Source organism: Aotus nancymaae, unplaced genomic scaffold (genome assembly GCF_030222135.1).
Source record: "Aotus nancymaae isolate 86718 unplaced genomic scaffold, 86718_ANA_hifiasm-v0.15.2.pri h1tg000025l, whole genome shotgun sequence".
Lineage (NCBI taxonomy): Eukaryota > Metazoa > Chordata > Mammalia > Primates > Aotidae > Aotus > Aotus nancymaae.
In genome coordinates, this window is record NW_026988438.1 from 22461822 (window position 1) to 22477096 (window position 15275).

Genomic DNA, 15275 nt, shown 5'->3' on the forward strand with positions numbered 1-15275 from the left:
ATCTTCAAAATGACTCATGGCAATCTTTTACTGCAGCTCTAATGAGATATTCTAATAGACATTTACTTTCAGTACCTATTAATCAAACAATCCACCTTGTTCTGAAATAACAGCTACTTTATTGTTCTTTAGGCAACCAAACACCACTCTGTAGTGGTTTGAATGAGACTGATTCTACCACTGGATTCCAAGGCTGGGCATGTGACCCAGGCCAGGCTCATCCCCTGATTCCCCAGTATGGGCACATGATTCACACAGGCCAATCACAACCGAGGAGGATTATTCCAGGACTTTTGCCAGAACCGTTGGAAAAAAAGAAGCTGCCTATTTCCCTTGGGAGTCAATAAGCTATGAAGAGAGCTATGAAGACATGAGACTGTTGGTGCAACAATCACATTCATATCTAAATATGAAGCCAAACAAAGGAAAGCAGTACCAAAAAATAGGGAGAGATTTCTAATGAAAGCATCTGGACATTGAAGTCAGATTTACCCAAATTTAGCTACACCCCTTGACAACAAATCTATCCTCAAGCTAATGCCAGTTTGATTTAAGTTTCTATCACCTAAACCTGAATATGGATTAATACAACTACTAACCCCCACCCCTTTGTTTGTTTGGAGATAGAGTCTCACTCTGTTGCCGAGGCTGAAGTGCAGTGGCCCAGTCACCACTCACTGCAGCCTCAACCTCTCAGGCTCAAGCAATCCTCCCACTTGTGTGACCACAGGCACACACAACCATGTGAGGCTAATTTTTAAATTTTTTTTAGAGATGGGGTTTCATGAAGTTGCCCAGACCAGTCTCCATCTCCTGGGCTCGTGATCCACCTGCCTCAGCCCCACAAAGTGCTGGGATTACAGGCATGAGCCATAGTGCCCAGCCCTAAACCCTTTTATAAAAATTTGTCTTGGTTCATAGACCTCCTGAATGGCTATCAGACAGGTAGTACACAGAGCTAGTAGACGTCCATGGGAGGAGAACAGAAGAGAAACAAGAAGTTATTTTTTGTGAAAAAGGTCATAAATAGTAGTAACTGCCATTTTAATATCCACAGTCTAAATAGTGTTCCAAAGATCATGTGTCATTCTAGGAAAATAGTTACCTAGTTACTAGGTGAATCTTGAACTCTAGAAATATATCCATATGCATTGCTCTGTGCATAGAACAATACATAATGCCATATAATACCTTTTGAAATAGGTATTCTCAGCAAGCAGGTAATACTAGGTTTTAAGAGCTTATACTATGTAAATATTATATGCAAATTCCATTTTGCAGATACAGTACACAACAAACTGTCAGCCTTACGACAGAAGAAAATAACTTGTCCTATACTCTACTTTCACTGAGAATTCATAACTAAACTTTTCACCGAAGTGCCATAAAACTAAATTAGTGTTCACTTATACTGTTCTACAGCACAAGTATTTATGGTTTATTGCCATTAATTTAACCTAAAAGATCAAAAGAGAAAAAAATTTCAGTAGTTTACTTACATCACAATTACAGCCAAATACTCCGTTAGAAAAGGAAATCAAGTTATAGGATTTGTCACCCCAGCGTACTGTTGGATCTCCAATAAAGATGGCTGCAGTAATCTAAAATAAATTTAATTTTTCCAAATTAAAAGGGTTTAATATTGGTTTGTAAGAATTTACATCTTAAATACATGTATCTTCTCACCATTCCTCTTCAGGTCAACCAAATTTAATAAAATAATATAGTTATACTCAAGAGAGAATATTTCTGTCCCTGACTTTAGCTGTTTCTCAAAATCTCAAGAAAATCCTACCAGAAAAGAAAATGCTGGTACAATATGCATGAATGTTTACAGGACATAGAATTGAGAGGAAAAGGCTTTTGTAACTTACATAGTACAAAAGATCTTGATAAAAGTTTAGTCATTAAAGTCTAGTTAGGAGGAAATATTTTAAGAATTCATTTCCTACTAACCCTGTTTTTCAAACTCTATAGACTTTGGCTCATTAGTGATCATGAAATCAATTCAGTGCATCATAATTAATAGTCCTTACAAGAAAGGAGAATAAAATAGACTGGAAATATGAGGGTACCTCGCAGATAATAAAAGTAATTAGTGTTCTGTGAAACTCCTATTTTATATATGTGTTTGCATGCATATCCACATGTGAGCTGCAATCTAAATATATTTGTAACTACAAATTGTAGTCAAAAAAGTTTGAACAACACTGCATTAAAATATCTTCTGCATTAAAATGTATTCTTCATTAAAAAGAAATTTGGTGATTCTCCAAAAAAAAAAACAAAACAAAACAAAACACTTTCCTTGCTACAAGGTTTTACAATCCTTCATAATTTTGTCCTATTTAATACCAACTAATGCATTATAAAATAATTTAAGTATTTTCAAAAGACTATGAGATTTTTAATATAATTACTACCTTTTATTATTTCCTGGGAAACTAATGTCACTCAGTGGGGGGTAAGCATAAAATGAGGCCATATTTACCCTTAAAGTCACTGACATCAATGCAGTAATTAACCAAATGATATAAAAAATGACTTAAAAGGGTGACATAATTCTTAGGAGAGACACTCCCAACTACAGTGTCAAGATACACTAGTGTGGGTTATGAGTAGGTTCTCGTATCACCTTTGGCAAGAAAAGTACATTAAACCTGTTGTCTGTATAAATTTTCTGAGTACCCAAGCAATGAAAAGGTTGAGAAACACTGACATGTCATATGGAGTCATACTTCTTTAAACAAAGTATAATAGGGGCCAGGTGCAGTGGCTCACGCCTGTAATCCCAGCACTTTCGGAGGCCAAGGTGGGCAGACCACGAGGTCAAGAGATCAAGACCATCCTGGCCAACATGGTGAAACCCCATCTCTACTAAAAACAAAAATTAGCTGGGCGTGGTGGTGCGTGCCTGTAGTCCCAGCTACCCGGGAGGCTGAGGCTGGAGAATTGCTTAAACCCATGAGGCAGAGGTTGCAGTTAGCCGAGATTGTGTCACTGCACTCCAGCCTGGCGATGGAGCGAGACTGTCTCAAAAAAAAAAAAAAAAAAAAAAAAAAACAAAGTATAATACACATCTAAATGAACCTAAACAATCTGGCAAGGATTTACCAGTTTACTATCTACTTTATAAGCTTCAATTTGGTACAAGTATATTGAATAGCTAACAGTAAGTTTCAAGAGGCTAAATATAGAAAAAGAAAAAAATCTTCTCATGTTCACTAAATATGAGTCTTCCAGAAAAATCTGCAAGAAATAAAACAGAACTTGGTTAAGTACCTCAGAATAATCCTCTGGTGTTACATGTGGACTGCTATCCTCCATGGAATATACCAGTAAACTACTCTGAACTTTTTCTAACAAAGTCAAGTTCTCTGGATCAAGACCAATCAGATATTCTCGTGCCTAAAGGGCAAGAAGATGATAATCAAATATTAGAACTTAAATACAATATATCAAAAGAGTTCATTAGAGAAAAGCTTTGTTAAGAAAAGCATAAATCAGAACCTTAGCCCATCGAGTTCGCTCCTCGCTAGTTAATGCTGCAATCCCAGGTCCATCAGGTTCACTATGGCACTTCTTGTGGATGTACATCAATTGTCTTATAGAATATGAAAGAAAGAAGATTTAAAAAGAGCACAGGCAGATAGTAACTATCTTGGCCTTTAAAAGGTCATAACATTGATCAGTATTTAAATGTTTGGATGTATACCCAAAGAAACCACTTATGACCCCAACAGATTTCCTACATCACATATTTTTAAGTGATAGTGTCCTATTAACACCAAAAGTGTATTTGACAATAATTTAATTTCAGTAAATAAATTTAGTTATTCGCTAAATTTAGTTTGACTGATACATACTTTGGAAATGTGCATCCACTTCTAGGTTACAAGTAAATATCCCCGACAATGGAGAACTTGAAAAATATCCTGGTAATCAATTTCACAAATATCATGTACATTTTATCCAACTATAAACTATGGGCATATATATTTAACCAGAGGACTTACTGTATACCCAGTTAATATTTGCATTTTACCAGGAAAATAAAAATACCATGTAATCAGTTTAAAGTGTTTTCACATGTGCTACTTTGTTTGTCATTATATTTAAGGACTCTATTAGGTAAGGATAAACTGTTTCCCTCCATAGTATTTTATGCTCCCAGATTGATGAGTTTCATGTATCTTTAAACATACAGCAGAAAAATAACTGGGTCCTCCTATAAAGAAATTTTCATCAGTCAAAAATCCACAGAGCTTTAGTTTAGCTCTACTTTTTCATCACCCATGTTAAGAAATCACTTCAATTTAAAAGCTTTCAAGGATTTCTCAGGAAGTGAGCTAATGTAGCTTAATATATGGTCAAAAAAAAAACGCCACTAGTAGCCATCCGTTCTGACTTCATCAGTCAAAATTGAAAAAAATAACACATCTATTGATTTGCATACTCTCCTCTGATTGTTAATTTTATCTGTAACACTGATAAAGAAATAATCTTCTTGCTGAAAAATTCCCCACTTTTATTTGCAAATAAATGGTGTCCCGTGGAACAGATAAGGGTTTCTTCACCAATCTGCATCTACGGCAAGAGCAACCTTCCTTGCTTCTCTTCCTGCTTACTTGTCTTTAATAACTACTGATTTTGCTCCAATTATAAATAAAGCTTTTCCAGTTTGTGGTTACTAGCATAAACTCTAAATTTCTAAATAAAATCTACCTGTTTTTCTCCGTATGGTACTTGTTGCTACCTTTCCCTTATCACCTACCTCAAAGCACCAGTTTTGGCTATGAAGCTTTTTCTTCCTCCCTGAAATGATCATTTTCATGTTCGTGTTACAAGTTGGTCATTATTAGGGAGAAATATAAAGGAAAGTGTGTTAAACCTGAAATGACATTTTAAGTTTGATAATGAAAGGTCATATAACTGCCCAAATCATCACTATTAAGAGATACAGATTTGGTAACAAGATAATCCCTCTTTTCTTTTAACTTGGCTAACTAAGCACTGTTTTTCAGCTACACATCTAATTTTTTATATTTCAAAGCACAAAGATTTGTATTAAAAACATCTGCATTACAGAATCATATGTTTTTAAATATTCTATACTCCACACAATCTGGCTTTTGCCTTCATTGCTTCCCATTCACTCTTTAATTTACTGTCCTGGATTTTTGTCCTCCAGTGATTATCTCGTAACTGCTCTTCTGAAAGTCACCCATAATGTCCCATAAAGGAAACCTAGTAGCTTTATTTCAGTCTAATTTTCCTCATTATAGAATGTTTGACACTCAGGTATAAATGTTAAAATTATCTTCTAATTTGATTTTTTCAGTGGTCCCATTGTGCTCTCCGTACCTCACTGAAGTCTTTTTCATTGACCATTTGTTCTCCTTACACTGCTGAATGTGTCTTTTCCCAAATTTCTGTCATTGGCCTTCCCAAGCTCCTCTTACAAGTTTCTCCATTGGTAATCTCGTCCACTTCTTTAATAGTTTCAATTATTACGTTTATGTTAAGAGGCAACCAACTCTCTAACTTCAACACCATTTTCTCTCTCAATCTCTGTTACTGAAGTTCCAATGTGCTTGTTGGATATCTCTACTTCAATTCCTGCCAACATTTCCAGCTAAATGTACATTTAAACATTATCTCCCTTACTTCCCACAATTTTTTAAAAAGATCTTAAAAGAAATATATGTATAAATCTTCATGTCCTCAGATTAAGCAATGAAAGTTGTCAAAATGAAAAATTTTGTGCATCAAAAGAGACCATCAAGAAAGTGAAAAGCAAAGCCCAGAATAGGAGGTATAATTTTCAGATTATATATCTGTAAAAAGTCTTATAGCTAAAGAACTATTACAACTCAAAAAGACAAATAACCTAATTTAAAAATTGGCCAAGTATCTGATTAGACATCTCTCCAAGGAAGATATATAAAAATGGCCAAAAGGCATGTGAAAAAAATCTTCAACATCATTATCAAATATAAACTACATTGAGGTACCACTTTAACCTTACTCAAATGGCTAGAAAAAACAGGGCAGACAATAAGTGTTGGTGAAGACGTGGTGAAACTGGAACCCTAATATACTCCTGATGGGAATGTAAAATGGTGCCGCCATTTTGGAAAACAGTCTGGTAGTTTCTCAATAGTTAAACACTGAGTTACCATATGACCTGGCAATTCTACTCCTAAAATATACCCAAGAGAAATGAAAGTGTATGTTCATATGAAAACCTTTACATAATGTTCATGGCAGCATTATGAATAATTTATTGTCTATTTGTCTATTATTCATAATAGACGAAAAGTAGAAACAATTCAAATGTCCCATCAACTGATGAATAGTTAATAAAATGTGGCATATCTATAAAACAGAATATTATTCAGCAATAAAAAGGAATAAAGTACTCATACATGCTAAGACATGCATGAACCTTGAAAACGTTATGCTAAGTGAAAGAAGCCACACACAAAAGGCTATATGTTGTAAAATTCTATTCCTATATTAATAAAAGGTATAAAATAGCAACATTTAGAGAGATGGAAAGTAGGTTGATGGTTGTCAGAACTTTTGGGTTTTTTCTGTTTTTTTGAGATAGAGTCTTACTCTGTCACCCAGGCTGTAGTGGCACAGCGGTGCGATCTTGGCTCACTGCAACCTCCACCTCCTGGGTTTAAGCGATTCTCCTGCCTCAGCCTCCTGAGTAGCTGGGACTACAGGTGTGCACCATCATGCCCAGCTAATTTTTTTGTATTTTTAGTAGAGATGTTTCACCATGTTGGTCAGGATGGTCTCAGTCTCTTGACCTCATGATCTGCCCTCCTCAGCCTCCCAAATGAACTTTTGGGTTTTTTTAAGGCAAAAACAGAAACTCAGATTTTTATGTAAATTTTCCTGATTTTTAAATAGTGATTCAAATTCTGCTTTCCAAGCAAAACAGACCACAGGCTGAATGTAACTCATGAAGCGCATGTGTTCAATTTCAAGAGTGGCTTTGAATAATAATAAGCCTGATCGAATAATTGTATGTCAAATTTGAAACACACTAAAACAGGTAATGGGAAGACACACAAATATTATCCAAGATATAAAAGCAAATGATTTAAAAGCTAAATCTGCCTACATGAAAATTAAGATTGTACAATTTCCAAAATTTGTTTTAACTGGAAGAAAATGTTTGCAACACACATAATCTACAAAGGATTAATGTACAGACCATATAAATAATTGCTATAAATCAGTAAGAATGAAATAAAATAGCCAATAGAAAAATAGGCAAAAGTAACTCACAGAAAACGCAAATAAATGGCCTATAAAATATATAAAAATGCTCAACCTAACTTGTAATGAGGAATATGCAAATTTAAACAACAATAAAAACCATTTTTCACCTGTCAGTTCACTAGATATAGCTTGTGTGTGTGTGTGTGGTGGGGGGAAGTTGTTTTTTGTTTGTTTGTTTGTTTCTGAGACAGGGTCTTGTTCTGCACCCAAGCAGGAGTACAGTGGCATGATCACAGCTCACTGTAGCCTCAACCTTCCGGGCTCAACTGATCCTCCCACCCCAGCGTTCCAAGTAGCTGGGAGCACTCCCAAGTAGCACTATAATGTCCAGCTAATTTTTTAAAATTTTTGTAGAGACAGGGTCTCTCTATGTTGCCCAGGCTGGTCTTCAACTCCTAGGCTTCAGTGATCCTCCAGCCTCAGCCTCCCAAAATGTTGCAATTACAGGCATGAGCCACGTGTTCCCCCCACCAGATATGTTTTAAGTTTATTAATAACATGTCAGCAATGATTAGGAGAAATGAGTGTCCTCACATAATACTGGCAGAAAAAATAATGCCACTGTGGATGTCAATTTGACTTAAATGTATACATTGGATGATGTGAAAATTTCACTTCTAATATCAAACCACAGATATTTTATCCAAATACACAAAGACACATGTTTGAAAATGTCCATTATTTGTTATAGCAACAAATGGAAACAACTTTAATGTCTTATAGAGAAATGGTCATGTCAACTATAATATATCCATTTGATGGAATTTTATGTAATAGTTTAAAAGAATAAGGTAGATGTATTTGTACCAATATGGAAAGATTACATTTACTGTTGATTAAAAGATGTTAACTAGAAAAATAACACTATTTTTAAATGTGCAACTACCCCTGTGCCTCATGTCAACACAATAATCAATTAACTCTAGGCAGAATATAAATACAAATGTAAAAGGCACATCAAAATTCTAGAACATAAAAAATTATCTTCTTGGCACTGGGTTGGAAAAAATTTTTTAAAACAGGGCACAAAATGTATAATCTGTATGGTAAAGATTAAAAGATTAATAAACTGAACTACATTCAAATTAAGAACTTCTGTTGATCAGGAAAATACCTTTAATAGAACATCTTCTATTAAAAGATCAATTATAAACATCTTCTATTATATGTATTGCAACATACACAATCAAGTAAGAACTCTTACCCAGAATGTAAAAGGAACTCCTACAACACTCATACACTAGTAGACATACTTATTATTGTAACTACTTTAGAAAACGGGCATTATCTACTGAAGCTGAACGTACACATACCCTATGACTCAGCAAATTCTCTCCTGGGTAGTGTGTTCCAGACAGAAATACATGCATGTGTACACCAAAAGACTTATACAAGGATTTCCATAGCAGCCTTTTAAAAATAATAATGCAAACTGTAAACAACGTAAATGACTGCCCCTGGGGAGGAGTGAAAGTATGGAAGAGGGATGTGGGGGATCTTCTGGAATACTAGGAATGTTCTAATTTTTGACCTGGGTGCGGGTTACATGAATATTCAGCTGTATATTTCTGTGTGCATTTTTGTACATGTTTGCAATATTTAATAAAAATAATTTAAGTTATACATAGATAATATATACCCAGCAATTAGAAAACAATTAGAACAACTGATTATCTATTAATGATATTAAAACATTATTTTTTATTTAGCTAGGTGTGGTAGCTCACGCCTGTAATCCCTTTGGGAGGCCAAGGTGGGCAGATCATTTGAGGCCAGGAGTTCCAGACCAGCCAGGCCAACATGGCGAAACCCCATCCCTATTAAAAATAGAAAAATTAGCCAGGCAAGGTGGTGGACACCTGTAATTCCAGCTACTTAGGAGGCTGAGGCAAAAGAATCACTTGAACCCAGGAAGTGGAGGTTGCAATGAGCCGAGATTGTGCCTCTGCATTCCAACCTGGACACAGAGCAAGACTCTGTCTCAAAAAAAAAAAAAATTGCTTACTTTTTAGAAGTCATTAGGTGTGATAATGGTATTGTATGTGTATTTTTAAAGAGTCCTTATATTTTAGAAATGTATACTGAAATATTTATCATGAAAAGATATTATGTCAGATTATCTTCAAAATAATCCATGGGAAAGTGAGGGAAAGGGTGAAAGATATAGTTGAAACAGCATGACTATGAGTTTGTAACTGTTGATGTTAAGAGTTGGTAACTGTTGAAGTTAGGAGATAGGTACACAGGAGTTATCATTATATAATCCCCTATACATTTTGAAATTTTCTATACTTTAAAACATATACAAAGAAAATATACACCAGACGTATGTGTATACACACACATATATAATACATATTATGTATATTTTAAGCTAGGTATGCATGTAAATTCATTGCAATAGGTTTGGAAAGATGAAACACACTAAAGTAATAACAGTGATTAATTCTGGGGCAGGGAATGGAATTGGTAATATATGTAATGTTTTCCTTTTCTCCAAATTAACATATATATATATATAGAGAGAGAGAGAGAGAGTAAAATTTAAAAATAATTTAAATTAAAAATACAAATAGATTTTTTTTTAAAAAAAGCACGTATAAAATTCTTATCTTTAAGCTTACTGTCACCTTGAAAGGCAATTCTAAACATGTATATTTTAATTCATGCAACACCTTAAGACCTAATGACACTCAAGAAAGTAGTCTGAAAACCTGAGGAGCTCTGGCGGGGTGATCAAACATCCTTCATGTATTACATCAAAGACAAAAGCTCGGCCTCGGCACAGTACTACAATGTGGTTTGGGGAACGCCCTTCACTCTCTGGAAAAAGAAAGAGAAAACACAAGCCTCAAATCTAAGGTTAAACAGGAATAAACATGCATATCTCCATTAGAAGAAAAGTATACATTCCTCCAATATTTTACTTATCATATAGTCATCACATATATCACATAACAAAAACAATCTATTAATGGAATTGCAGTTACTGTGGTATAAATACATACTACTGACACTTGTTCCATGTGAGACATCTAGAAATCCACGAGATTCAAACACCCTGAAAATTACATAAATCCCAAACTACTGCAGACGTTTCTAGTTTTACTTAGAAATTAGAAATAGAAATGGGAAGGGGAAAGGAGACCAGAGGAATCTTGGAGGAGAGCCATTTGAATTAACAAGTTTCTCTTTGGGATTATTTTAATGTTAATTACTTGTCAGGTAATTTAATTGCAGTAATATCTAGCTATGATTCCTCAATAAAATAATTTTCAGTAGAAAAGGATACAGTATGTCCGCGTGGCAAAGGAAAAGAATTTTGTCCAGTCTGATAACACTTGGTAAGCCGCTGACAATGGATTCTCTGACTCCTTTGGCACACCTTAACTCCCCAAGAACTGTTTGCTGTAAACCTCAGACTTTTCTGATATAGCCCATTTTTAGGTACTTGTCCCTTTGCCAAAGATCTTCTTATACGATCCCTGCCCCTACCTTCTAAGAAAAGAAAATGGAAAAAGAGTAAGAAAGAGAAGACATACACTGCCACTTGAGGGAAATATACTGGTTGGTATTATTTATGGGTTGGTATTAAGGCCTTTATACACATTATCTCATGAAATCTTTTCATCAACTATGAGGAAGAACTGTCTCCTGATAACATTACTCTTTTTCCTCTTATATCTTATTTCCTCAAGACCTCAGAGGTGAAGTATGTATTTTCCTTATTCCTCATGGCTACTTCCAAACCATTTCTTCTTTCTTCCCTTTCAAAAACCTCCAGAACCTTTGCCTCTACCACCACTACTCTTATATTGCTGTCATCTCCTGACCACACCGCTTTTCGAGTTTAGGGCTGGAAAAGAATAAACCTTATGCCAAATTAATCAATAAATGGCTGGAAGGGGTGAGGGTGGCAGAAGGGTGGTACCTCAGGATAAACTTGAGGGGATATTTAAGCAGAAAACTGAATGAAGTGAGAAAGTAAGCCATGGAAATATCCGCAGAAGAGTTTTCCAGGCAGAGGAAACAGCAAGCACGAAGGCATTGGAATAAATATTCGTTGATCTGCTTGAAGGAAAACAAGCAGCTGCAGCAGGAAGAAAAGGGTAGAGTGGTAGATAAGTTTGAAGCCAGATACTGACCTCAGAAAGTGCTTTCCAGTATGATGGGAAGGAAACCAAAAGATGGTTGTAAGCAGGGGAGTGATAATGTGATCTAACTAATACTTTAAAAAGATCACTCCAGCTGCTACATGGAGAACAGATTACAAGGGGGAAGAGGAGGCAGGCAAGATCAGTTAGGAGGTGACTTAAGTCTAGGAGAGAACAATCTAAGAGAGATGGGATGGTGGCTTCAAATGGCGCGTGATAATACTTGAAGGAGACAAGAGGTGAATTGTTTTCCTTTTAAGATGGGAGATATTACAGATGGGAACAATCAAGTAAAGAAAGAAAACTGATACGCAGCAAAGAGAGAGGATAATGCAAAAGCAAGGTCCTTGGCCAGGCAAGAGGAAGCAGGACTCAGCACAGATACGGAAGAGTTGTCCTTAAGAGTCAGAGCAGTTCATCTGTTTTTAAAAAAGAAAAGAAAAGCATATGAATTTGCAGTAACATATTGCAAGGGGATAGGGAATGGGCATATATTTGAATTAGTATGTTTTCAATGGTTTCAAAAACAAGTTACTACTAACTTAGTAGCTTAAAACAACACAAATTTATTAACTTAGAGGTCTAAGGACCAGAAATCTGAAATGTGTCTTACTGGGCTAAAATGAAGGTGTCATCAGGGCTCTGTTCCTTCTAGAGGCTCTAGAAGAGAATTTGTTTCTTCCTTTTTCCAGCTTTTAGAGGCTATCCACCTTCCTTGGGCTCATGAACCCCTTCTTCCATCTTCAAAGTCATCAAGGGAAGATCATAACCTTCTCATACTGCCATCTCTTTGCTTCTCTCCTTTGCCTCCCTCTTCCATGAATAAAGACCCTTGTGATGAAATACTTTGGGCCCATGTGAATAATCCAGGATAATGTCCCCATTTCAAAGTCAACTGACTAGCAACCTTAATTCCTCTTTACCATGTAACCTAATATATTAACAATTTCAGGGATTAGAAAGTAGACATCTATGGGGGACCATTATTCTGCCCACCATTGAAAGTCTGGTAAATGTCATAATGGGAAGATTGCTCGTATTTGTGGTGAATAAGAAGAGTTTGTTAGCTAAGAAGAAGGAGGGAGAAAGGCATGAAACAGTCTTCCCTGGAAGGGAAATTCCAAGGAAGATAGCCTAATAGTGCTGGGGACCAACTTGAGATTCAACTGAGATCATTAAGTGAGGTTTTGTGGTTTTCTTTGGCCAAGTAAATGGCTAGAGTAGGCATCTGTGATATGTAGAGAAAAGACAGATTAACATTTAAACAATGTTTAGGTTTTACCACGTTAGTACTGGGGAGGGGTGACAAAGATTTGAATGTGTATGCCTGGGAGTAATGACGGTGAAGAACCAGAAAGAAGTGAAAATTTGGAGGAGGAGGAATGAAACTGTGAAGAGCAGTAGCATCATTAAACTGTAAATCACAATGTGGCCAGAGAACAGCTGAGTTGGATTACTGAAAGACGTACAGTTTCCTAGAGCTATAAAGTGAAGGATATGAGAGCCTATGGATCATCTACAATTGAAAGCTAAAATCATCAAGAATGTGACTGAGTAGTAATGGAAAGAAAGCCAGGCACTGGCACTAAAGCAATCAATAGATGAAGGGAATGAGCAGGAGGAAAGTCACGGCAACAATGTAGTGGTGATATAACCTAATGACTTTTTTTTCCCCAAAAAGGCTAAAATTGTTAAGGCAGAAGGGAAAAGAGAAAGGGCAAAGGGAAACAAAAAGGATACCAACACCTCCCACAAGCTCTGTCATGCTATATAAAAGAAAAAAAAAAACCCTTGAGAGGGTTACAAGGGAAGTAGTGAGCTTACCGAACAATCAAACTTTAGTAACAATATGTTATAATGGAATTGGCTGATCAAGAGCTCCAGAAAGTTCAGCAGAAGGGTTTGGGGAAGTGGTGAGGGTAGATCAGAGCCATGGGGAATCTGGATCAAATTAAACCATGTACAAATCCATGATTCCAGCTGACAAAGGATAACATGGGCAGTTTGGGCTTTTTGTGCAAATGTGGTAAACACGGATGAAAGGTATGACTGAATTCGTCCTAATGGTCTCCTAGGGAGTAGGTAAAAACTAACAACAGGCCGGGTGCTGTGGCTCACACCTGTAATCCCGACACATTGGGGGCTGATGCGGGCAGACTACTTGAGCTAAGGAGTTTGAGACCAGCCTGGGCAACATGGCAAAACCCTATCTCTACAAAAAGTACAAAAATTAGCCAGGCGTGGTAGCATGTGCCTGGTCCCAGCTACTCAGGAGGCTGAGGTGTGAGGACTGATAGAGCCCAGGACATTGATGTTGCAGTGAGCTGTGATCATGCCACTGCACTCCACCCTGGGTGACAGACAAAAAAATGAAAACTAGTTCTAATTATAGCCCCCTTATTGAGACTAACTTCAGTGGCTTAAACTCTGTCCATCCTGTCAACACACATCATTTTTCAATTTTCTGTTTTTTGTTTTTTTTTTTGAGACGGAATCTCACTCTGTTGCCAAGGCAGAGTGCAGTGGCACAATCTCGGCTCACTGCAACCTCCCCCTCATGAATTCAAGCGATTCTCCTGCCTCAGCCTCCCACGTAGCTGGCATTACAGGTGCGCGCCACTGCACCCAGCTATTTCCAAAACCATAAATCCTGAATCCAACTGCCTACTTACATTTCCATTTAGATGTTTAAAAGGCATCTTAATTTCAACACAGTTTAAAGACCACTTGCTTCTCCTCAAATCATCTCCTCCCACTATTTCCCACCTCATGAATCTATCTACACAGCCATCTACCCTGTTAGCTGCTCAAGCCAAATATGTTGAAGTCATCTGATTCCTATTTTTCTCTTACATCTTACAACCAATATATGAATATTCCTGCTAACCCAAAATCCAGAATATATCCAGAGTATAATTTCTCACCACTCCAATGCCACTAGTACAAGCCATTATCCTGACTCACTTGGACTACAGGAACAACTTTCTAATTGACCTCCCTGCTTGTAAACTTATCTCTCTCCTAAAAGTCTATTCTTCAAACAGTAGGCAGGATGATCTTTTTAAAGCATAAATCTGGTCATCATTCTTTTCCTCAAAACTCACTAATAGTTTCCGTTCACATTTCAAATGTAAGCCAAAAACCTTAATTTGGTTTATAAAGTACTATATGATCTACCCTCTAGTCACCTTTCCAATCTGCCCATCTCCCTCCTGTGTACCCTGCTCCATCCATACTCCCCTTTTAACCTGCCAACTTTATTTCTGCCCAGCGCATTCTGCCCTCAATACACACAAAAAATAACAACAGCAACAAAAGTTAACTAAACAAAAGAAAGCCAAAAAACTCTCTGGGTCTATCTTATCATTCAGATCCTTGGAATGGCCTTCCCTGACTACCTAGCATAAAACAGCCATACAGTTACTCATCTTATTTGAACTGTCTGTATATTATCTGCCATGAATTCTGATTTGTTTCATGTCTACCTCACAATTTATCCCTTTGTCTATATGTCTTCACATGTAAGCCCCAAAATGTAATAACCATGTCAGCTTAAACCACCATATCAAGAGATGCATTATTAATGAAACCCCATTTTACAAACTATAACTCAAAAGTGTTACTTTATCTAAGGATATACCTACTAAGTGATAAAGACAATTCAAAATCAGGTATTGATATTAAGTTCTTAACTGATATGCATATTTTCTGTCTTTGCTATTGCTCTCCTTACATTAATTTTCTCTTGATCATCTTTTCCATTCATATTTGCACATTAAACATTAGACCATGAATAACTCAGTTTCCCTAATCTTTTAATTA

General features: G+C 36.4%; 1 protein-coding gene across 7 annotated transcripts in view; it reads right to left on the minus strand.

Annotated features, from left to right (window-relative positions):
• CROT (carnitine O-octanoyltransferase) overlaps positions 1–15275 on the minus strand; it is a 50567-nt gene that overhangs the window by 21683 nt on the left and 13609 nt on the right. For 5 of the 7 annotated variants that reach the window (XM_021674235.2, XM_021674234.2, XM_021674232.2 and 2 more), the window contains exons 7-10: positions 10014–10122; positions 3511–3604; positions 3283–3408; positions 1500–1601 (exon numbers count right to left, since the gene is read on the minus strand). In XM_021674235.2, the coding sequence (XP_021529910.1) occupies positions 1500–1601; positions 3283–3408; positions 3511–3604; positions 10014–10122 (431 nt within the window). The other 2 variants (XM_021674237.2, XM_021674236.2) reach the window with 2 other exon arrangements.